Here is a 26,194-nt window from a genome sequence, read left to right on the forward strand (position 1 = left end):
TTTTATTATCCTTAATATAATTAGGCTTTCAAAACATCAAGGTGAGAGTTTTGGTAGATTATTGGCAAATAGAAAGGAAAGAAATTGAGAAATGAATGTTAAAATGTTCAAATTATTTTGAATAGAGTTGCAGAGATCTATAATAATAATAATAATAATATAGAAAGTCAATCAAAAATAAGATTAGGGTAGAAAAAAATGACAGATATTTAGTGAAGGTGCATGATTATCTGAAATAGATTTTTGTGCAATTTACAGAAGATATTAAATAGTTAAGGAAATTTGCCACATGTAATATCAATTACTGAGCTGAGGAGCTAAAAGGTGAACTTGGGGAATGAGCAGAGCATAAATGAAAGGATTCAGAGTAGACTGAAGGGGAGAGAGTGATGAAACAATGTAAAATGATTGGCAAATAAAGTTGTAAGTATTGAAAAAGAGAACACTGAAAGGTGCCATGTGCTTTATTAAACATGAATGAACAAAGTTACCCTTCTTCTGGGGACTCTAATCAGGATATGTGGATTCAAAGCAAATTCAAACAATGCCAAGAGGTATAGAAGTGCCAACAGAACTATGAAGTGCAAATGGTTGAATGAGTCTGTGCAGCAGAGGCTAACAAATAGCAATGATGAAACCACACGTTTCAGATATGGAATGCACCCAAAGTGCCTGAATCTGATCAGTTCTATCAATGAGGCAACTTGAGAAGGATGAAGTTGGGTGAGTATCTCATCCTTTCAGACTTTACCAAAAATGTGTGGAATCAAGTATCCAGTTATTTTACAGGAATCAATAAACTGCTAAATGTTGTACAAGTTCTTTTGGACTTTCTTTTGTCTATGACTTGAACTCTTAGTTCAGACGAGGTTTTGGTGGGGATGAAAACCTCAGTGTGGCCTCTGAGTTACTCACTTCTCACCAGGTTCTTCATCTTGGATGAACTTCCTGGTTTTCCTAGGGTTCTGCTCATTTAGTGTCAGCTCTTAGACATAAGTGGTATCTTTCTCATCTTCATTTCCTGGGGCAGGGCTGGGGGAGGAGAGGTTAGACACATACAGGGAAAATAAATTGGACACATCCAAACACTAACAAATCGTTTTTACAGCTTTGATCAAATATCCTACATAGTTTTTAAAACATTCATCAGATAATTTGTCTACATGAATCAAATTCTCCCTCTTCTGCCCTCTAAAACACCTAAATTACATGACAACATTATAATCCCTGAAAATATTCAATGATATAGAATGTAAGATATATGGAACTATAGTCCTGGCATAACAACTAATTTAAATCAATCTCCTTTTGTGTGAGCACATACAAGTTTAACTTGGGTGTACAGTGTAGATCATAAAGTTTGCTTCTTTCAGCATGCTTGGTAGTAACCATATGCAATGCTCTATGATATTTTAAAATATTTTAAATAGTTGCCTAGTATCTTACTGAATATTTTTAAATTCTCAAAATAGTTAATTTTGGGAAAAAGAAATTAAAATCACATTGATATAACATTATATAACCACAAGAATAACTAAAATGTAAAATATTGCCAATATTATGCTTTAGTGAGATTGAGGAACACCTTTAACTTTTACATATTGCAAGGGGAAATGTAAAATGCCACAGACCAAGTTACAAAATCACTTAGAAATACATTATAGAATTTATGACACACTCACTAGATGACCTGGAAATCCTACTTCTCAATATTTACCCATGACTAATTACCACGTATGTTTACACCACTAGTTTTACGTTTGTTAAACTATAACCCCAAACTGGAAATCTTCCAGATGTCTATCAAGTGATAAGTGGATGTACAAATTTTGGTATAGCTATATAATAGAATGCTATGCAGCAAAAAAGGGAACAAATTACTGAAAATGAGCGGCAACATATATGAACCTCTGAAGCATTATGGTGAGCAAAAATTCCAGACATAGGAATACATATTATTCCCTTTGTACGGAATTTCTTTTTTTTTTTTTCTTTTTTTTTGGGTATTTTTGTCTTTTCTAGGGCCGCTCCCGTGGAATATGGAGGTTCCCAGGCAATCCTTAACCCACTGAGTAAGGCCAGGGGTCAAACCCACAACCCCATGATTACTAGTCGGGTTTGTTAACCACTGAGCCATGACAGGAACTCTTGTATGGAATTTCTGAATGCTATTATTTTCCTGATTTCAAAATCCAATTTTTAGATGCTAAAATATAGATATGCAATCAATTTCAGTGTATCGACTTTATGTTTTACAATCTTTTCATATTGTGTATATTCCTTAGGATGTCTGATACAGACATGATCATGTCATCCGAGAATGAAGAAAATTTTACTTTGTTTCTCACTCTAGAGGGCTTGGAACTTCGTTTTTCTTTTTGGAAAGTTGGAAAATTAAAAATTCAATTCATCTAATATATATAGAACTATGTATCATACATAGATCTACTTAATACATAAAACTGAGCTTTGAAAATTCTTATCTTTAGAAGAATTGGTCCATTTTATCCAAATTGTCAGATCTGTTGGCATCTAGTTATTTATAATATTCTCCTACTGTTTTTTCAATGTCTGTATCTGCAATGATGTCCCTTTTTTAAGTTGGATAGTGGTAATTTCTATTTTTATTTTTACCTTGACCTAAGATAAATTGTTATCCATTTTTTTTCCAATTAAAGAAAACATTGTTTGACTTCATTGACCTTCTCTATTGTTTGTCTAGTTTTTATTTCATTAGTTTCTATGTCAATCCCTATTGTATTTTTCTATCTGTTTACTGTAAGCTTAATTGTCTTTTTCAGTTTCCTAAGATGGAAAATGAAATTTTTACTTTGAGATTTTTCTTCCTTTTTAATATTGGCACTAAGTACTATAATTTTCCTCTAAGCAATGCTTTAACTCATCTCCAAATTTTTATATATTGTGTTTAATTTCTCTTCAGTTAAAAATATCTCTATATTCTTCTGTGATTTTTTCTTTTATGGATGAATTATGTATTTATGTGTGTGTGTTATTTTCAAATACTTGGAGATTTTCGAGATTTTTTGGTTGATTATTTAATTCTGTTATACTTAGAAAAAAAATTTTATTCTAAATTTATAGCCACATTTTTTCATGGATGCCTCAAGCACACGAGAAAAACATCCTTGTCAACTGTTCTGGGGTGGAATGTTCTACAAATGCCAATTAGATCAAATTCCTTGATGTTGTTATTAACAGTATTTACAGTATTTTCTTACTAATTTTTTTTTCTTTGTGGGGAAGTTACTTGTCTTATTGATTACAGAGAAAGACATATTGAAATCCTCAGGTCTAACTTGGTTTTATTTTTCTTCAACTTCCATCAGTATTTTTTAAATGTATTTTGATATTCTGATGCTAGATGCAATAGACATGTATAATTGTTATGGCTTCTTAATGAATTTATTCTACCTTTTTTCCTGTAGAAGGCATACTTTATTCCTAGTAACAGTCTTTTTTCTGAATTCTACTTTATATTAATATAGCTACTCTAGCTTTCTGTTGATTAATGTTTGCATGGTTTGTGGGTATGTATATTTATGTATATGTATATGATTAATGTTTGTATATGTCTGTGGGTATGTATATGTATATATATATATATATATATATACATTTTAAATGTTTTTATTGTTAACCAGACTGAGTCTCTATATTCATTATAGCTTTTTAGTATAATGTTGGGTTGGGTCTTGCTTTTATATTTATTCTGACACTCTCTTGTATTCTAGTTAGTGTAGTTAGATCATTTAAATTTAGTGCAGTTTGCTATAAATCTGTAATCTTGATAGTTGTGTTCTAGTTTTCCATTTTCAATTTGTTTTCTTTTTTTTCTCCTTTTCTGTCTTGTTTCAGAATAATGGAATATTTTTATGGTTCTATTTTATTTCTACTTTTTGCTTATTAGCCATATATAATAGTTTCTTTCAGGTTTACAATATATCTTTAACTTAGAGTCTACAGTCTGATGATATCAAATTAGTTCATATATAGTCTAAAAATCTTACAGTTATTCCCTCTTGGTTTTTGTAATAATGGTGTCATCTGCTTTATTTGTACTCTTGCTAAAATATTGACAAATACTATTTTTGCTATATATGATCAATTATTGTTGTAAAAGATTAAAGCCTGAGGACAAATGGCTTTTGCATTTACCCATGTAGTAGCCATTTCTGGCACTCATCATTTCTTTATGTAGATCCAAAATTTTCTCTGGTCTTATTCTTCTTTTACTTGAATAGCTTCTTTAATATTTCTTTCAATGCAGTTCTCCTGGTGATGAGTTCTGTCAGCTCATTTTTTGTGTGTAAAAATTATTATTTTGCCTTTACCTTTAAAAGATATTTTCTCTGGGCATGAAGTTATCATTGATACCTTCCCCCCCATTTTAACAGTTTATAGATGTAATTTTATTGTGGCTTACCTAGGCTGTGACAGGAAATTAGCTATCTTTCTTAGCTTTTTAAAAAATACAATGCATTTTTCCTCCTCTATAATCCCTTTAAAGATTTTCTCTGTGTCACTGATGTTTAGCAATTTCATTATGATGTGCTTCTGTATTTCTTAGGGTTTGTGCTTGGATTTGTGAACTTCTTCAATCTGTAAGATTAGAGTTTCATTGAGTTTGGTATTATGGTAGTTATTTCTTCAATTTTTTTTCTGTACATTTCTTCTGAGACTCCAATTACATATATTTTTGGTAGATTAATTTTTCCCTGTTGGACACAAATCACTGATGTGTTGTTCAGTTTTTTTAGACTTTTTTCTCCTTGAGCTTTATTTTGAAGCATTTTATTGCTCTTCCTTCAAGTTCACTCATCTTTTCTTCTGAAGTGATTGATCTGATATTACTCATAATTATGCAATTAAAATGTATTTTTTTTTTTTTTTGTCTTTTTGCTATTTCTTTGGGCCGCTTCTGCAGCATGTGGAGGTTCCCAGGCTAGGGGTCTAATCGGAGCTGTAGCCACCGGCCTACGCCAGAGCCACAGCAACGCGTGATCCGAGCCACGTCTGCAACCTACACCACAGCTCACGGCAACGCCGGATCGTTAACCCACTGAGCAAGGGCAGGGACCGAACCCTCAACCTCATGGTTCCTGGTCGGATTCGTTAACCACTGCGCCACGACGGGAACTCCTAAAATGTATTTTTTATCTCCAGAAGTTCCATTTGATGCTTTATTATAAACTTCTTTTACATTTCTCATCGTGTTCATGTTTCCTTTACATCTCTGATCATGTTTATGATATTTATATGTTTTAAAGTCTTTAATCTCTTTCACTTTAGGGCTTAGTTTTATTAATTGTCCTTTGGTATATGTCACACTTTCCTGCTTCTTTTCATACCAGGCAAGTGTTTACTGGATGTTATAAATTTTATGTTGGATATGGAGAAACCTTTCATTGGGCTGTATTTACTTATTATTTTAAAAATATTTTAATTTTTTTGTTAATTTATTTTTTATTAGGGTATAGTTGATTTACAGTGTTGAGTCAATCCCCACTGTACAGCATAGTAACCCAGTCACACACATACATACATTCTTTTTCTCATGCTATCTTCCCATCATGTCCCAAGAGACTGGATATGGTTCTGTATGCTATATAACAGGACTCTGTTGCTTATCCATTCTAAATGGAATAGTTTGCATCTACTAACCCCAAACTTGCCATCCATCCCTCTTCTTCCCCTTTCCTGCTTGGCAACCACAAGTCTGTTCTCCATGTTTGTGAGTTTGTTTCTGTTTTGTAGATAGGTTCACTTGTGCCATATTTTAGATTCTATGTATAAGTGATGTAACATGGTATTTGTCTTTCTCTTTCTGACATATTTTGCTTAGTATGAGAATCTCTAGTTGCATCCATGTTGCTGCAGATGGCATTAGTTTGTTATTTTAGGGCTGAGTAGTGTTCCCTTGTATATATGTACCACATCTTCCTAATCCATTCATCTGTCAATGGACATTTAGGTTGTTTCCATGTCTTCGCTATTGTGAATAGCACTGTGATAAACATAGGGGTGCATGTATATTTTTAATGAATGTTTTGTCCAGATATCTGCCTAGGAATGGGATTGCTGGATAATGTGGTTGTTCTATGTTTAATGAATGTTTTGTCCAGATATCTGCCTAGGAATGGGATTGCTGGATAATGTGGTTGTTCTATGTTTAATGAATGTTTTGTCCAGATATCTGCCTAGGAATGGGATTGCTGGATAATGTGGTTGTTCTATGTTTAGGAACATCCATACTGTTTTCCATGGTGGTTGTACCAATTTACATTCCCACCAACAGTGTAGGAGGGTTCCCTTTTCTCCACACACTCTCCAGCATTTGTTATTTGTAGACTTGTTAAAGATGGCCATTCTGACTGATGTGAGGTGATACCTCATGGTAATTTTGATTTGCATTTCTCTAGTAATTAGTGATTTGAGCATTTTTCCATGTGCCTCCTAGCCATCTGTATGTCTTCTGTGGAGATATGTCTGTTTAGGTCTTCTGCCAATTTTTCAGTTGGGTCATTTGTGGGTTTTGTTTTTGCTGAGTTGTACAGTTTTTTGTATGTTTTGGATATTAGACCCTTGGAGTTACGCCTTATTTAGATGCACATCTAAAATGATACCCTACAGAGCCCTTGAAGTTGTCCTGTAAATTTGATGTTACTCTACTCTAGATGTTGGGAATGTGAACTATTTTTATCCCTATAAGAGCTCCAGGTATTATTTGACCTACTGCCTGTTTTTCAGTGTTTTATTCTCTGGTCCCATGGGAATTTCAGCCCCTGTTTGTACAGATTAGTATTCAACAAAGATTGTGGGTATCAGGGGCTCTTTTTCTAACTAACTCTTTTTCATCATTGTGCCCTACAGATTCTACCACCTTGACCTTGCAAACTCCTTTCACTGTTTCCTCTGTCCTCCAACTCTGTGAGGCCTCTGGGCTCTTTGTTCACCTTTGTGGTCTGCAGCTTGGAGCCTGCCACCATGTAGAAAACTTGGCCAGTCATAGAGCCCACCTCATTAGGTGCCCTTCTCACAAGGATCACAGTCATTTGACACTGTTTTGCATTGAATACAAAGAGATGTTTCATACATTTTCTCTGGTCATGTAGTTTTTTAATGGTAGGAGAGAAATCTCGATGGCAGTTAATTTTCCATGTGTAAAAAGAGAAATCCTTTCCTGAAATTTCATAAGCACCTAATTCTTACTGTTCTGGTTACTAGTGCTAAATAAAAACTACTCCTAAAGCATGGCAACTTTGTAAAACAACTGCTTTGATTACAGTTTTACATGTCAGAAATGAGGGGGTATATGTCTGGAAAGTTTTTGCTTGGGGACTCTCAATATGATTGCAGTTAAATGTGGAGCCTCAAGTAGACTGGATTCTGATGAGGCTTATTCGATGTCCTGAGGTTGCTTTGATGGCTCATCAACTGTCCTCTGCAGCAAGGTGCTCTTGGTGTAGTTAGTCTTCTTACATAGCATAGGGCTTCCCTCATAGTGGTGATCCCAAGAGAAACGGGCATAAGCTTTATGGATTTTTATGATCTAGATTTGGGAGTTATATGTGGGTCACTTGTTATGTACTGTGTTGTTGAAAGAGATACAAGCTGATTCAGGTTCAGGTGAAAAGACACTGGTCCCATCTCTCAACAGGAAGAGTGTCAATTTGTGATCCTTTTTTTAAACTGCTGTATCTCTGTTAAGTCTCTTCCTGCTTGAAGTCTCTGGAGTGATTAATTTTTCTGATTAAACATGAGTAAATTCAGAAATTGCTGCCATAACTTGGGTGCTGCCATAAGAACAAACTAAAATAGGGGAAGTTTATTTAGCAAAGAAGTGATAAGCAACAATGAACAGTCTGTATTAGGAGCTCCCGTCATGGCTCAGCAATTAAAAAACCCGACTAGTATCCATGAGGACTCGGGTTCAGTTCCTGATCTTGCTCAGTGGGTTAAGGATCTGGGGTTGCCATGAGCTGTGGTGTAGGTCGAAGATGCGGCTCCGATCTGGCATTGCTGTGGCTGTGGTGTAGGCCGGTGGCTATAGCTCCTATTTGACTCCTAGCCTGGGAACCTCCATATGCTGCAGGTGTGGCCCTAAAAAAAGAAAAGAAAAGTCTGTATTAACCAGAGGACTCTAGAGCCTTCATGGTATGACAAGAAATTTGATGAAGTTATCCCTTGTTATAACCTGGAATCCTTTTAGGGGAAAGTTTGAATGAGAGTGACAGTGTGTGCTGGCTGCTGTTGGTGGCATTTTGCCAAGTGTTACAAGAAGGAGATTAACTCAAAGAGAATGAACTGGTTTTCAAGTAGAGAGCAAAGGTAATAGAAAAGGTTCAGAGTGCCTTATAAGATCAGAAAAGTTAACTGTTCCTCAAAACCTAATACTGAGAGTATGTGGTTGTAAAATTGTCAGAGGTCTAGTAACCAAGATATAGGAAGATTCTTTATTTTCAGGACGGGAATCATAAGTGCGGTACTTATCAGATTAAACGTGTTTTTTCCCTTACTAATCCCTGCTGTTTCAGGGAGCACCAAGAACATCACCAGTACTTTGAGAAAGAATGAAATAGGCAAGTTTTAAGACATAGTCTAAGAAACAACTTTGTGAAAAGTTGCTGGGAACAAGAAACTCACTAGAGACAAACAGGAAAGAACCACCAGTTTAGGTGGATAGAATTTGTTAGTATTTGGTGATCTTTAAAGAAACAAAATTTTAAAAATCCCTGGGACCTTAAGTCAGTGCAACATTTGTTCACCTCCCAAGGAAGGCAGACATTTCTCACACTTAGGTAGATAATAATGGGTATTTAACAAGAAAATACTTGAAAGAGGGTCAAAAATAGGGTTCTCAGAGAACAGTTTTTCCTAGAAAGAAGATATAGGCTATGATTAGGACTATTTCCCCATGCCCAAGTCTGAGGCCTTCTCATCACCAGCCCAGCAGAATTTTATCATTTCAATGGACCAGTGACTTATGTCATCTATTCCCTCTATTCCAAATAGATTTTATTGAAGTCTTCTTTTCCTGCTCCACCACTAAGTGTTTTACGGGTGGGAGGAAGATGACATGTCAGTTTGTTTCCTAGGTTGCTGAATCATGGGAAGGTGCATCTGAACCTTAAGTGCTTCATTTTCAGTTTCTGGACATTCAGCTGAGTTCATGAATGAGTTAGACTTTGGGGAAAGGGTGAATGATTTCTCCGTGTGAGAATAAGAGTGGTATTTATCAAAAGAATATTTATTTGATATTTATATGAGAATAAGAGGCTAGAGAATAGTAGCAAGTTTCTGTTACACAACAGGTTCCTCCTGGATACACAGCTAGACTAAGTTCCTGTCCTTCTTGTAGTTGGCTGTGACCATACCACTAAATGTGGTTCATGGAATGGTGCCTAAGTGATGTAATCTATTTCGTGGAACAGAAATCTCTTACAGAGATTACGATAGAAACCTCCTCCATAAATATTCTTGCCTGTTCTTTCTCAATGTGCTGGTTGCATGGTTAGAATTGTTAGGGAATTCCAAGGGATACATAAGAGAAGGGCCTGAGTCCCCTGAATGACTACAATGAATGCTCTCTAACTGTACACCTTTATAAGACTTAGATGTGGAAAAAAATAAACACTTTTTATCATTTTAAGCTTCTGAGAATTTGGGGGATTTCTATTAAAGCAACTGGAGTTACATTAAGAAATACATAGTTATTATAGGAAGTGGTTAGGGATTTGCGGGGGGAGACAACTTTTAACTGATTCAGAAGAACTACAGAAAAGAAAAGGGAAATGTATAACCTCAGATTTTCAACTCATGACAGAGTGAGAGAGCCAGAAAGTCTCTGAATACCCCCAAATAATTTATCTTCTGTAACTACAGGGCCAGTGGGGCCTATGATACAACTCAAACTTATCCTGGGAAAAGAATAACAACACAATTAAATTCACTTGGCTGGCCAATTCTCATATGTTAGGGAATTGGTTGAAAAAAAGGTGGGACTCAAGTATTAGGATAGAAATAGATGTATATATATTCAGATAACCTTGACTGCTCGAATTTCATCGACTCTTGTCATCAACAATAACTTATAATATTCCTTCCTAATGCAAGCATCTTTGAAGAGGAAGTTAATATTCCTTCAGACACCCCACCAATCCTCTTGGTTTCTAAATGTATACTAAAGAATCCTAGCACACATAATGAGGGACTTGTATAATGAGTGATCTGGGAGAAGAGAATTCTTAAACCTAAATTACTCCAAAATTTTGTTCATTTACATCAGTGCATTCCAAGAGTATATGTGGGGGAAGGCTTGTATAGTTTTTTTTTTTTTTTTTTTTTTTTTTTTGCTTCTTAGGGCTGCACTCATGCATATGGAAGTTCCCAGGCCAGGGGTTGGATTGGAGCTACAGCTGCCGGCCTACACCACAGCCACAGTGACATGGGATCTGAGCCACATCTGCAACCTACACCAGAGCTCATAGCAATGCCAGATACTTAACCACTAAGAGAGGCCAAGGATCAAATCTGCATGCTCATGGATACTGGACGGATTCATTTCTGCTGCACTACTATGGGAACTCCCACTTTTCATAGATTTTGATTCAAGGTTTTAGGTAAAGGAACTAAATAAATGAATCATATTTCTTTCTTGGTTGGTTGACTGAAACCTGGAATGAATGAAAACCTATATTAAATTGAGATTTCAGAACTCTCTTGGGTAAAATATAGAGTAAGGAATCCAAGGACTTACATGCAACCCAATCACTACCTCCCTCATTTATCCCACAAGAGATCAGAAGTACTCCCTTTACAATGAGAAATATATTTATGAGGGCATAGCAGCATCCTTCGCTTTTTCAGCAAGCTGGGGATAACCGCTAGAGTGATATATCACCATAGAAACAGGCTAACAGAGGCTTGATGTGCTCCAGGAGTAGCAGTACTCAATCGTGTAAAAAATGCAGATGGTTACCAATGGGTAGCAAGGCTGAAGAAACAAACAACCGTCTAACTGATTCTGTCAGAACGGCCTAAGAAATTAATTGCAGTGTTCTTCTAGTACTGAAATAAGTGGGACATCTACTAAAGCTACTTGATCCATACAATTAAAAAATGCAAAAGAAATGTAGGGTGAGAGAACAAGAATCTGACTTAAAACCACTATTTTGATTTATTTTCCATGTATCCCATTAGGCTGTAGATTTTGAAAGGAGCTAAGGTTTCTTTGGTTGATTTTTAACAGATGCAATAGCACCTAAGGTGTCTATGGAAGATACAGTTGCTCTATAAACTTCTGGCAAACCCAAATAGGAGAATCAGAGCATAGAACTCTGGAGTTTTGGAGCAACACTATGCACTTTTAAGATGTAGTTAAGGTTATTAATCAGCTGACCTTAAAGTGGGAAAATTATTCTTAGTGATCTTGATGGGCTGAATCTAATTAATGGAGCCACCTAAAAAAATAGGTAGTTTTCTCCAGCAAGCATAGAGGAAGAAATCAGAGAGATTTGAAGCATGAACAAGCTATGATGCACTATTGATTACTTGAATATGGAAAGGGCCGTATGTTGAAGAAATAGGGCCCATAACCTTAAAATAGTGAATTCTGCCAACAACCTGAATGTACCTGAAAGGAGATTCTTACCCAGAACCTCCAGAAAGGAATGTAGCATTGCTTATACCTTGATTTAAGCCTTGTAAGACCCTGAGCAAAGAATCCATTCCTTCAGTGTCAGGCTTTTGACATACAGAACTGTGAGCTAATCAGTGGGTGTTATTTTAAGCCACTGAATTAGAGGTATTTTGTACACAGCAATATAAATTGATACATTATCTGGTCTACCAAGTTCTAATATCAGGCATATGCAGTGGTACTCTATCGACAAATAAGCATGTGTCCTGTTGGCATAGGCAACTGCTGCTGCTGCATTGCAGCTTCTCTCTTTCAGTTCCACCTATGGCCTCATGGAGAGTTATCTATGCTTAACTGACTAAAAAGTGTTTTGGGATCTTATCTGTAGAATGTTTCACAGATTTTGTTGGCACCAACCTGAAATACAGGCACTGCCATCCCACTTAGGGAAGGTCATAAAATACTTGGGGATAGGAAGAATGGAAATACTCCTATGGATTGAATATTTGTATGTTCACTGTGTGTTTAAGGAACAATGATAAGAGTTACTGATTTACACCTGTTTACAGGCAAGGGCTAATTTGGCTGAATGTCCAGGGATCCAAAGAAACATGACTGGAGAATTTTTGCCAAAACAGGTATGGAGAAGAGAGACATAGATGGAACTCTCAGAGTGTGATGATACTGCTGTTGCATACAAATGCCCACTAGAGTCTGTCCACTCAATAGAGACTCACAGTGTTTAAGAGGCAAGGCGACCCATTCTACAGATGTCAGTCTCATTCCTCAGCCATCCTTGTGCTTGCTCAATGGGCTCATTAACACAATTTCCATGAGGACAGGAAGGAGAGTAATAAAATGCAAAGCCAACACCAAGTATGCTATAACCACTAATAAATGACCAACCTGCCAGTAGTAGAGGCTAATGCTGAGCTCCTGATATGATACCATTTCCCGAGGAGACCAGCCAGTCTCCAAGTGGCAAGTTAATTATATTTGACCTTCTATTTTGAAAAAGGCAATGATTTGTCCTCTGTGGAATAACAGTCTGAAAATCGATATGATATGTCTTATCCACATGCTAGCTTCCACTAACACCACTACATGTAGACTCTCCAAATATTTACTGCCCTTTTTGACTAAGTAACATTTTTATAGAAAAAGAAGTAATAAATGGACTTAACCCAGGGGATCTATTGGTTTTACCATGTATCAACTCAGCCATTGTAATGGAAGAATGGTTTAACAGACAAATAACCAGTAACTGTCTTCGTTGGGTGATAACAAATTGCAGTGTTGGGGGACAGTCAAAAGATACATGTACCATATATGCCTCAGAACCAGTGACTCACAAGCTTTTTGTGTTCAGAACTGAACGGAGCCCAGGACTTTGGGCTCTGCTGCCTTACACATGAAGTGGAATGTTTCTACGAGAAGATGTGACCACAGTCCCACTGAAAGGGAAGTTAGGATTTTGCCACGTCGACACTTCTCTCTTCTCGTGTCATTGAATGAACCGTCAAACAAAGGAGTTAAACTAATGGCTGAGGTGATTAAATCTGATTATAATGATAAACTATGCCTATTGGGATTAGCAATGCTAGCTAAAATATAGGATATCCAGAGAAATTTCAAGGAAATGGTAAAGGCAATATATGTTTTTTTGCTATATATCTGAAGTTCAATTTAACTAGGTTCCCTTTGTTTTAGTTTTCTAAATCTGGCAGCTCTAATTGGGTTTAAGGTGATGTATTTCTGGAAACCAAGGGATTCTCAGGTACTGTGGATCTTACTTTTCTTTCCCTTTGTAGCCATTTTAATTCACATCCTTATCACCGTTATATAGCATTATATATATATTATATATATATATATATAATATATATATATTATATAGCATTATATAGCAATAATCATTGCTATATAGCCATGATAGGCCTGCTCATTTCGGTGTTTCTTCTACAGTCAATCCTGTATACCAAGAATAGAAAAGTCAACCTAAACTGCTAACATACCGTATAATTCCCCTGCTCAAAAAGCATCAAGAACTCTTTTTTGCTGCAGAGATAAAGTTCAAACCCCTGAGCATCAAACTCCAAGCCTTTTATGCTTCATGTTCTTTTCCCACAGCATCCTTACATGAACTCTTTAATCCATCCAGAGATGTTTTCTTCACTGATGCATGTTTTTGCACATAAATTTATGTAAATCTGAGACTTAAAGTTCCCCATCTTCTGTTAAAGTTTCTCTTATCATTCATATAATGAAAGGTAACTCCCTCTGAAATAATACAATAAGAGATGTAGATTTGTACTTACTGCTCTCCAAGTATTTCCCAAACTTGATGGTAATCTCTTTCTTTGGGTTCATATTGAACTTTTAAAACATTTTAAATTACACAAGTTATAAGAATTAGCATTACTAATTAGTATGTATTAGTGCTGGTTCTTATCTCCTTACCCCCCCCCCCCCCCGCCCACACACACTCCCACATTATATATACATAACATTATAAGTCAATCACCAAATATGTCCAGAATTGTGTGTAAGTCAGTTCAAGGTTCATATTCATTTTACAAATGAAAAAGCAGAGGAAAAAAGAAGTTAAGTAATTTGCTCATGGTCACACATATGTCAATTGTAGAGTTGCAATTTAAAACAAGATAGTCTGGCTCCAGAGTCTAAAACTTCTAACTACTCTGTCATACTGCATCTTTGAGGAATGTATTTACTGATTTTTAAAAGTTGAAGCAATAAAATATGATTAAATTCACCTTTGACCAATTTTCAAAGCCCAGTTACTCACCCAGAGGTAATCAGTTTGGTTTATATTTACATAAATTTATAAATATATAAATATATATGCTTTTTAGGGCTGTACTCCAGCATATGGACGTTCCCAGGCTTAAGGGTCAAATTGGAGCTGCAGGCCTACACCACAGCCAGAGCAATTTGGAATCCGAGCCATATCTGCCACCTACACCACAGCTCACAGCAATACCAGATCCCCGACCCACTGAGTGAGGCCAGGTATGAACCTGCATCGTCATGGATACCAGTTGGATTTGTTTCAGCTGAGCCACAATGGGAAGTCCATTTTGTTTTGTATTTTTATCAGATTTTTTTCTATGTATCACTATGTCTATGGACATGTACCCATAGAAAGCACATACTATTGTTTGAATATGTTGTAATATATATAACATATAATCTATATAAAAATAACAGTGTAGGGGACAGGGTACATTCCTCTTTGGAAATATATTCTGTGAGTTAGGTACACATCAAGTGAGTTTTTAATTTTGAAGGGCTTATATCTAGTCACATTCCCAATAGTAGTATTTGATGGTGTCCATTTCATATCACTTTTAATAATACTTAATTTTATAAAACTTTTTTTTATTTGATGAATGAAAATTTTAAACTCATTGCTTGTGTTTTCCCAAATGTTGGGAAAAATGAACCTGCTTTCATAGTTCCTGCTGTGGCTCAGTGGGCTAAGAATGCAACTGCAGAGGGTCTGGTCCTGGGCCCGGTCCTGGACCCAGTGCATGCCATGGATAAAAGGATCCAGTGATGTTGCTGCAGCTGTGGCATAAGTTGTAGCTGTGGCTCAGATTCGGTCCCAGGCCATTGGTGTCCCCATTAAAAAAAAAAAAAAGAATCTGTTTATGTAACTTATTTTTGTATTTTATCTGTGAATTGCCATTTACTATAGTCCTTACTTATTTCCACTAGATTGTTCATCTTGTTCTCATTTATTTTAGGACTTAGGTATATATTAGCATACTAATGCTGTGTAGTATATATGATGTCAATATTTCCCTCATCTTCTGCTTAAATTTTAACTTTGTTTACCTTATCTTCTTTTAGTTATTTATAGTATATTTTGTTTTAGAGCTTTTTCTATATTTAATTATTACTTCACCACTTGCAATCGATTCAACACCTGGCACCTAGAGTGATCTCTTGGAAGTAGCAATTAGGTCATGTCACTTTCTTTCCTGAGACACGTGGGTGCCTTCTCCTCAGATAGCTCTGACTGTCCTCACCCTCCGTGCTGTCCCTTGGGCAGTCTCCAGTGGACCGCTCTTCTCAGTCTCTCCTCTAGTCCCATGAGAGCACATTTGCTGGTCCTTAGGCAGTGATTTTTGTCCAGACTCTAGTGATTTGTACTTGCTGGTCTCTGCATGGAATGCTGTTTCCCTCATCTCTTGGCTATTGTTATAGGTTCAATAGTATCTCATGAAAAGGATATGTTGAAATCCTAGCTTGCAGTTAGCGTGAGTAGTGGATGGAATTCAGCATTCAGATCACTAGACCAGCTAATACTGACACTAACACTTACATTAGTGAGAAGGCTCAGAGGCATAGGCAACCAGTACAATTATTTTGTAACCAAGAGTTACAGACTCTCAGAACTTCTTAAGGAAGAAGACTGAGAGGATTCCTTTCAGGATGTGGGGGGCGGAGGGTCAAAAAATCTACTACAGAGGAAAAAGTATTTATGAAAGCTTGGGCTTTTTTTTCCTTAAGAGAGTTTTTTACAATTTGGCTAAATAATTTATAGAAAAGAATTGCAGAAACAGTTGGAAATAGGAAAAGATAGATTATTTAATTATAAGATGTTAACATGTTTTGGCTTTATTTGCATATATTTATGTGCAAAAAGTTATTACTCTCACATTAGGGATACTAATGATGCATTAATTTTTAAATAATTTGAGGGAGAAATTGGAAGCTGTACCTGTTTGCATTCTTATTTGCTGAGGTAATACCTCAGGTAGAATACAGTTGCAGAGTCAGAAGCAATATGAGTGAAATTAAAAGGGATTTATTGCATCATTAAGATTTCCAGGGAGTTTCCACTGTGGCTCAGTGGGTTACAAACCAGACTCATATCCATGAGGACGTGAGTTCGATCCCTGGCCTTGCTCAGGGAGTTAAGGATCCGGCCCAATTTGATCCCTAGCCTGAGAACTTCCATGTGCCGCAGGTGTGGCCCTAAAAAGACAAAAAAAAAAAAAAAAAAAAAAAAAATTCCACAAGCTGGTGAAAAGTCTCTGGAGAGCTGTTGTCCCTGTTAATGGAGGCGGTCCTGAGGTCACTTGTAGGTTAGCAGGGCTGAGTGCAAAGTGGGGAGACAAGGATGCTAGAGAACCCACATCCGGCTTTCACCTCTTCCAACCTTGAATGACCTTCAGGAGAAGCTGCAGCCCTTACCACAAGACTGCTCACCTGGCTGAATGAGAACCCAGAGCAGCTGAAGGAGGACGTCTGGCAGGAGTTGGAGGGGGGCGGAATCAAAAGCAAATCTGGGTTTAGTAAGGAGAGACTGTATCTGAAAGTGGCCAAGGTGGCCTGGGAGTTTCCCTCAGCTTGACTGAGCTTTAGACAGATATTCCTGCCTCACTGTACAGACCCATGACCTCTTCTTTTTCAGATCACTTACTTTGGACAACTTAGAATTGTAAACTCTTCCTCTGCTCCCTAGAAACATGTGTAAATCTTCTTCCAACCTCTTTCCAGTTTTCCTGCCCTGGGAATGACTTTCTCCAAAACCCATTTCCTTGACATGTGATTATCAGAGCAGATGGCACCTCTGTCTCCTAGTCTCTGTGGGAAGGTAGGAACCAATTAGCCAATGGATGGTCACAGAGAAAAATATTGGCAAACTCAGAATAACTCAGTATGCTGGACATATCCCCTTGGTCAGTCGCCCTCCTAACAGCCTCCAGTACTTGGCCGCTAACACACCCTATGCCTGGAAACTCTCCCGCCTTGTGTTCAGTCTCTCTCTCCCCTACTGCAGTTATGTTGAAGACATTCTTCTTTGCCTGTTTAACTTTAGTGCCTTTTTAATTTTGACAAAAGAATTATTGCAAGGGGAAGAGAGAGGGACTGTTTTCCTAGGGAGAAAGCTGTGACTCTAAGGTTCCAGCATCTCAAGGCTTAGGCCAAAGGGGTTTTCTTTTTTAGAGAGGAGGAAAGAAGACAGGAGGGAGAGGGTGGGGGAGGTGGGTCTGCGCAGTTGAGGGCAGACTAGAGACTGACTCAAGGACCCGCTTATTCTCAGGAGGGGTTGGTGAAGTAGAACCACATCCTGACCAAAGCTCAGGGGCCTGGAGAAGGACAGAAGCTTTTCAAGATCTGATTAACTAGCACCCTGCTCCATTCACCTGGATGGGGGCCAGAGTTCAGGTAATCATTTATGACATAAGGTCCATTTTGGACCTTGTCTCGGGTAGATGGGGGACCATGTGTAAGTCTCAGCCGGGTCATGGGGGATGGAGATTCTTCACGGTCAGCCTTTTTTCCTGGAACACAAAAGGGAGTGGGTATTAGAGGTGGGGTGAATTTTGTAACCATCTCTTGTTTCTCAAGAACTGAGTGCTTGGGTACTTCAGCATTTTCAGGATTCAGTTGCAGTCTGTGCTGTTGCCCCACACCTGCAAGGTGGGGGTCACTGCAGATCAGCAGCAAGGTGTGGGAGCTGCCGTGACCCCTACACTTGGAGTGACCTTCAGAGGGTAATGCCTATTGCTTCCCTTCTACTTTCTGAGTCTCATGAAAATTTCACTTGTGGCCTGCCAGACAGGGAAAGAAAACCTGTGAAACACTGTCTCACTGGAGGTGTAAGTCAATACGATGCAAAATGAACCCAGTGAATAAGTGAAAAAAAATGAAGCAGTATGATTCTGAGCAACTCAAGCCATGAGAATCAATACATCCTGGTGACGGAGGTCCTAATTCTATATGGATTAAAGGGAGTCATGGTAGATAGGGTGATACAGAGATAAAAATTGCCATTTATTTCAGAAGCATCTTTGACCTAGTTAGTGCACTGTCCTTGATGTGCTTATAGTACTTATACCAAATATCGTTAACACTTAACACTTTCTGTTGTAATTAGTTTTAGGTGTGTAGCTCTTCTAAACTAGATTTGGACTCTCAAGTTCATAAAATATTTAAATTTTTTTTTTTTGTTTTTGCTTTTTAGGGCTGCATTCATGGCATATAAAAGTTCCCAGGCTAGGCATCTAATTGGAGCTACAATTGCCGGCCTACACCACAGCCACAGCAATGCTGGATCCAAGCTGTGTCTATGAACTACCCCATAGCTCATGGCATCGCCGGATCCTGTTCCCACTAAGCGAGGCTAGGGGTTGAACCCTCATCCTCATAGGTATTAGTCAGATGCGTTTCCATTGCACCACAATGGGAACTCCTGTTTGTTTGTTTTTGTTACTAGTACACATGATGTGCCTTAGCCATAGAAGGAGCTCATTGTAGGTTTGCTGAAAGAATGGTGAATGAGGTAGTGACATCTTCTGAAAGATCAACATTGAATTCAGGACTCTAACTCAAATATCATGACAAAGGAAATAAACAGTTCTGTAAAAAATAAATGCTACCTTATTTTTGGTGTGGCTCAGCATTTAGACTCTCAGACAAGCTTATATACTGGCACCGAATACATCAGTGAGAAGGCCCCAGAGGCCCAGTCAACTAGCTCCATCACTCTATAACTGAGGATTATAGATGATCAGAACTCTTTAAGGCAGATCACTGAAGAAAGGATTTCTTTTCAGGGTTAAATTCTCTCCAACGTTTATTTTTTTGGTGACTTTTGTTTCATTTGGATAAAAGATGAAAAGTGATTCATATGCATACATACCTCTCCTTGGAGGCACTGTTATAATACTGTGTGTGTACAGTATGTGTGTGTACACCACGTTAGGAACACCGCCTCTACCTTATTAAAAATGCTGTCCGGCAGGCTTCCATCCTGAGCCCCAAGGGACCCAGGATAACTCCATCCTCACTTTCACCTTGTCCTAACAAACTCATCCTACTGCTCTGAGTTGTTAATGCCACTTCACCCTATTTCCATCCATACTCTTCTCCCTCCTTCCCTCAGTCTTGCACGTCTAAATCTTCTCAGAATCTTCCTGGTTTTCTACCATTTCTTGTTAGAGAGTAGGCTGTTCCTTGCTCTTAAAGGCAGTAATAACCAGAAAGACCATAAAATTTCCAGTTCTAGGTGAAGGTGTCTTCATTCCAGGTCCCTAAGGTTGCCCCACCCCCAAATTTTTCTTTTCACTCCTCCCTATTTATCCTGTTTCTCTCATTGTTTTCACTTAATTCATTATCACTATATCCAGTGAGTGTAATGTTTCTGATGGTAAATTACACTCACTATTTAATGTGTTTACCAAACAGCAGTAGTGATCCTTGTGCTTTAGGCACTTTCCAAAGGACTTTTCAGGATGAACCATGTAAAGCTATTACAGACTGTATGAGGATGCGATTATTATCCCCACCTTACAGATGACAAAAATGAGTCCCATAAAATTTAGGTTATATACCTGTTATAGCTAATAACTGGAAAAGCCGCTATTCGACCTGAAAAGTCTGGCTCCAGAGACTAACTCCTGATCCCTGCACTATGCTGTCCTCCATGACAGCAAAATGAAACAGAAAATAGAAGGAAAAAGTCATCTATAGAAACTGACAAAAACTGAAAGGCAGATTAAGGAAAAGACCTGCAAAGATGAACAATGGCACAGAATGATGGTACTCAGAGAAGAAAATGAGAAAGATAGGGATGGAGAATGATAAAAATACATACATTCAGAGAAGCAGAAACAGAAAAAAAATGTCAAAAAGACAGCAGCACAAAGGCCAAGGCATTCAAGTTTTTTTTATAAATGTGTATTAATATTCTGCCTATTTGTGAGGTGTAGATCATCAGAACTGCAGATCATCAAGAGTGAAGGTTGAAATATTTTAAACACATTAAAACAACTGTTAGGTGAAAACAATTAAGCATGATAAAGGGGTTTACATTTAGACAAATTAGATCTACAAATAAGAATGATGAAGAATAATTTAAAACAAAATGTGGAGAAAGAATATAAAAACGAGTAGCTTAGCAACAGTAGAAGGCCAGTGAAACATTTAAGGAATAATGACAGTATTGGTTGTAAGGAGATTATAGAATTTTTTTTAAAGTTACTTGGTGGTGTGTACACTAAACCTGGAAAGAGACATGATTTAGAACTGGGGGAGCTGTAGTCTCTAAATTGCCTGCACAAAAGTCATTCCAGTGACACCCTCAGTGTGCTAATTTCAACCAGAAAAATGTACCAACTTCTTTCAGGTCACAGTGGCTGATAGAAACTTGGGAATAACTATACCTGTTAAAAAACCTCTCTGGAGAAAAGGCCCTGGCTCCCTCTTCAGAGGCAGGGAGCAGCTGTGTGAACTGTGTCAAGGGCAGTCTAATGTCATCTCCACTTTGCCACAGGCTTTGTTCCTGAGGTGTGCATGTGACTACAGTATCAGTGTCCCCATGCTGGCAGCGTTTGCTACACCAGTTGTCAGGTGTTTCAGATTTTGTTCTCAGATGGTATAGAAGGGATGGGCAGAGGTGACCACATATTTTCCACGAGGCTCAGGCTGCTGGTTGCACACCTGCATGACTGAAGGCTTTGTTCTGCACAGTTAACTTCCTTCCTTCACTCATTTGAACACACACCAACAATTTTCTTCACAGACTTTTGAGGTATAGTTGAAGTACACTCAGTTGATTCTTTTTTTTTTTTTTTTTTTTTTTTTGTCTTTTTGCTATTTCTTGGGCCACTCCTGAGGCATATGGAGATTCCCAGGCTAGGGGTCTAATCAGAGCCATAGCCACCAGGCTACACCAGAGCCACAGCAATGCGGGATCCAAGCCACGTCTGCAACCTACACCACAGCTCATGGCAACGCCGGATCGTTAACCCACTGAGCAAGGGCAGGGACTGAACCCGCAACCTCATGGTTCCTGGTCGGATTCGTTAACCACTGTGCCACAACGGGAACTCCTCAGTTGATTCTTAATTGCACATCCGTGTTTGTGAATTTGCCTACCTGCTAAAATTTATTTGTAACAGAAATCAATACTCACGGTGATTTTTCAGACCTTCACGAACATGTGCAGAAGCAAAACATTAAAATTTGACCTGCCTTCACGTTTTGGCGCTGAGCTTGTAAACAAGTCCCCTTTTGGCAATGCATAAAGTATAGTCTTGTTTCCATTTTTTGGTGCTTTTTGTTGGTGATTTTGCTATTAAAATGGTCTCCCAATCCTAGTGCCGAAGTGCTGATGCCTCAGTGTAAGAAGACTGTGATGTGCCTACCCAAGAAAAGATGTGGTTTAGATATGCTTCCTTCAGGCCTGAGCTCTAGCGCTCTCTCTCTGAGGTCAGTGTTAATGAATCGACATCAAGACATGGAAGAGGAAATGTGCCAGTCTGTGTGTCAGGCTGCTCTGGAAAGTGCTAAAGTAACATTTATAAATAAAGCTATGGAAAATATGGAAAAGTAGCTAAATTTGTGGACTCATGAGATCACTGATTTAAAAAAAAAAAAAGCATGGTGGACAGAATGGACAGAATTATGGTGAGGCTGAAAGCCAAAGAAAAGTATGTTTCTATTACCTAAGGTTAGGAAAATGTTAAACCCTACTTGACTAGTGCTGGCTGGCTTCCACGTTTCAAAAGGTGATATCCTGTGTTAAAATGATTAAAGAATACAGTTTAGGTGATCCAAACAAACCTTATTTAACACTTCATGAAGCAGCAGTTTCCACTCAAGAGTCTGGAGAAGAGCAAAGGGCTGCAGCCTTTACAAAAAGGGCCAGGTGTTACCCAGCAAAGGGCTAACAGTGAGGGCGTAGCTAGCAGCCAGCACTATGCACCAGTTTTTGAAAAGAGCTTGTTTTCTTGCAAGGTTGGCCAGCACGGAGACAGCAGTCATGGTTCAGATATTTCTCCCTGATCTGGGGTTTGGTTAAGCTTTGAGGTGTTAAGGGACAAGGGCTGCTCTGTGGGCAGGTTTCAGCTGGTGGGTTTTAGAACTTGGCTGTCTAGGTAGGTCGTGGAAAATGGCCTTCTGCACCTGATCTTCCTTTGTTCAGACAAGGGTTCCCCATTCAGGTTCAGGTTGGTCCTGGGGCGGGGAGAAACTTTGTTTCCAGGTGTTACAGGTCAACATTTTCTCCCATTGCGCATGTTCCGGGCCCGTGGCTTGCTGTTTTGTTCTGTGGTCTCTGAAAAACAGCTTGTGTCGTGTTAGAAACAGGACAGCACCAGATTTGGATCAGTTCTGCATTTACTCCAGCAGGAAGCAAAGATGTACTGGTCTTCAGTGAATCAGTTGAGGTTTCATATCCGATCTTATTTACACAGAGCAAGGAACAAGAAAGTAAGTACAGAGCCTAAAGTTGGCTTGGCATTTGGGGATTGACTGGTTATATTGAGTTTCTGGTCTAGCAAAGGAGCATTAACAGGGAAATGAAAATTATCTAAGTTTCTCTTGGCTAATGTGGCACTCTGGGAAGGAGCGGCACAATCTTAGGGCTAGATATTTTATTTTACACAGGTGAAAAAATGTTAAAATTGAGTGTAAGTTCTGCAGATCATGAGCCTGCATATGAATTTTTAAAATACCTGCTAAGTTTTATACAAGAAGAAGGTTATGTGAGAGAACAGGCTTTCTGTGCTGATGAGACAGGCTTACAAGGATGTTGGCAAATGAACCTGTTTAATGCAAATAGCATTTTGGTTGATGCAAATGTTGACCAGAGAGGCTCACAGGAAACAACCCTGTATTTTTCCAGGAGCACTAGTTGCGTATTCTCTAATTCAGTGTTGCAACAACTTTATAGCACATAACTGCCATGAATAACAATAATTGAGTGTGTTTTTTATGTAAATTAATCAATTTATATACATGCACATAACATAGCTCAAGATAGTGAACATTTTCTGTACCACCTAAATTTTCAGTTTCTCATTTGCAGTCCCTCTTATCTTTCACCATGTGCTTTCCATAGTCTGAATTTTGTCGAATCTATAAATTCGTTTTATAATTTTATGTGAATATAATACAATCTTTAAAAAATCTGGCTTTTTTACTTAGCATAATGATTTATGGGAGATTTTTCCATGTTGTGTGCATCAATAGCTCATTCCTTTTTATGGCTGAATAGTGTTCCATTCAATGTGTATACCCATTCCTCTGTTCATGGACTTAAACACTGACGTCAGTGTTTAGTCTGTTACAACTAGCGCTGCGATAAACATTTTGTGCCAAGTGTTGTATAGACACATTTATTTGTTTATGTTGGTTAAATTGCTAGGAGTGGATCAGGTGGAAAAATAGATTTAATTTTTAAAAATTAAGTCATCAGTATCTCACTGATGGATTTAATTTTCATTTCCCTGATAGCCAATAATGTTGAACATCTTTTCACCTATTTTGATTCATATACACTCTTTTCTAAAGAGACTTCACATGTTTATTTTTCTAAATGCATTGTTTTTATTATTAAAGAGTTTAGTGTTTATTCGTTACAGTTCCTTTGTCTAATACATATGCTATGAATATTTTTTCTCAGCTTGTAGCTTTTTTTTGTTTTCCAAAAGTTTCAATTTTTGATGGAATCCAACTTGACTATTTTCTTTTACATTTTGAATTTTTAAGTCCTCTCTAAGAAATCTTCACCTGCCCCATTATATCAAAGATTTTTTGCTGTAATTTTTTGTATAATTTTATAGTTTAAGTTTTACATTTATGTCTATAATCCCTTTTGTATTAAATTTCATGATTGGTAAAAGGAAAGAATCAGAGTTTACTTTTTCCCTTATAGATAACCAGTTTATCCAACATTGTTGAAAAGATTTTCTTTTTCCCATTGAATTGCCCTCCTTGTCAGAAAATCAATAGACCATATATATATGTGTCTCTCTCTAGACAGTATCTATTCCTTTTCATTGGTTTATTGGGTTACCTTGTTTTCATTACCATACTGTCTTGATTATTATAACTTTGTACCAAGTCTCAATGTCAGGTAAGTCCTATAATGTTGTTACTTATTTACTCCTTTATTTTTGGCTATTCTAGATCCTTTGCATTTTTTGTAACTTTTGGAATCTCCTTGTTGATTTCTATAAAAATAGAAAGTATGCTGGATATTTTATTGGAAATGTGTTGAATGTAAGGAGAAATATATATTTATGTACATGCTAGAGATGCCATAACAATGTACCACAGACTGGGTGATTGATTTTCTCTCAATTCTGGAGGCTAGATTTTGAGATGCAGGTGTCTGCGGAGTGTGTTTCTTCTGAGGCCTTCTTTCCTCCCTTCCCTCTATTGTTTCCAGATTCCTGATCTTTCTGCTCTGTTTGTCAATCTCAAATGTCTCAGACCACTTTTACATTCTTATATGTAACAATTATATCTTTACCTCTGCTTCGGGAAACACATCCAAATACTCATTAATATCTTCCACCATGCAAGGAGCCATCTGCTTTTGGTCTCTACTTCTGGCAAAGAACCAAGGAATGAGTTCTAAAATTAGATATTTTTTCTTTAACCTATTTGGGATCAACTCTAAAGCAAGAGCCTTAAACAAAACAACCAGAAAAAATTCTAGGCAGTGATAGTGTGTGGTGATGTCCCATCATTCTGTATTCCAGGCATGAGGACTGGCACTGGGTCTGGGTGCAGGGAGGGCGAGAGAAAGCATGTGTATGGCACACTCACATTTGTTTCCTTCCTTGTTCTTCCTCAACCAAAGTGTTTTCCCAGTGAGATAGTTTTATGTTATCAGTTGTGATCTGACACATTAAATCTTATAATGGAACTACAGAAAAAGTGCCATGAATTGAAAAATGTGTGACACTTGGAGGGATGTGGAAAAATATCACAGAGGAGAGTGTTGATGGATGGAAAGTCTCCTGGAGGATTTCGAGGCTGTAAACTGGTTTACCAGATGGATAGGGAAGAAGAATAAGTAGAAGGAACGTAGTCTGGAGGTGACCCGAGTGTAAGGAGTGGGATGAGATGAGGATGGGAAATAGGTCAAGTTCAAATAGCTCATGGCTTTGTATGCCGTCGTGTGGAGTTTCCACTTTATTGTGTAGGCAAGTTTTCATATTGAGTTACCCATTTAAGTCTATTTTTTTGCATGCTCTTACCTGCAGGAATCTCTAAACAACAACAATCACCTAAAACAAAGATCATGTTACTAACTGATTTTCAGTATTGCATATGTACTTATACCAGAAATGCCCTTAGCACAAACTGTTAGATAAAAATCTGGCACTTTTTTTTTTTACTAATTAGTTTAGCAAACTGGCAATGTGAAATTTATCAAAATGAATCTGAAAGATGATATATCAAACTGGAAGGAAAAATGATAAGATCTATTTTGCACTTTAGAATCTTAGTAAGAAAAAATTAACTAAAAATGAAAATCTTAGAAACCATCCAAAGCCCCCAGTTGCCTTTTGTGACAACTAATGTCCAAGAGGAAGTTGTACCTTTTGCCCACTATCATCCATCTTCTTTTCGTTCTCTAACAAAGATAATTTTAATGTGGCATTTGTGTGCTCATGTTCAAAACCAAATCTTTCTCTCTTGAGACATTTTGGTGATTTTCTTTGAGATTTCAAAGACTACATCCTGCTTTGTATCAGGCAG

The 26,194-nt window shown here is 37.6% G+C and overlaps 1 protein-coding gene across 4 annotated transcripts in view; it reads left to right on the forward strand.

Annotated features, from left to right (window-relative positions):
* Window positions 1-26,194, forward strand: part of LOC146400818 (uncharacterized) — a 1,118,839-nt gene that overhangs the window by 434,803 nt on the left and 657,842 nt on the right. For 2 of the 4 annotated variants that reach the window (XM_084972341.1, XM_084972342.1), the window contains exon 1: window positions 22,785-22,909. The exons of the other annotated variants lie outside the window; for them this stretch is intronic. In XM_084972341.1, coding sequence (XP_084828467.1) covers window positions 22,838-22,909 — 72 coding nt within the window. In that variant the 5' untranslated portion in view covers window positions 22,785-22,837. Of the gene's footprint in view, window positions 1-22,784; window positions 22,910-26,194 lie in introns of those variants that run through there. 4 annotated transcript variants of the gene reach the window in all.

Source organism: Sus scrofa, chromosome 8 (assembly GCF_054392235.1).
Source record: "Sus scrofa isolate SSC_HxYL_T2T_F1_AM1 chromosome 8, Sscrofa_HxYL_maternal_Yorkshire_Landrace_v2.0, whole genome shotgun sequence".
Classification (NCBI taxonomy): domain Eukaryota; kingdom Metazoa; phylum Chordata; class Mammalia; order Artiodactyla; family Suidae; genus Sus; species Sus scrofa.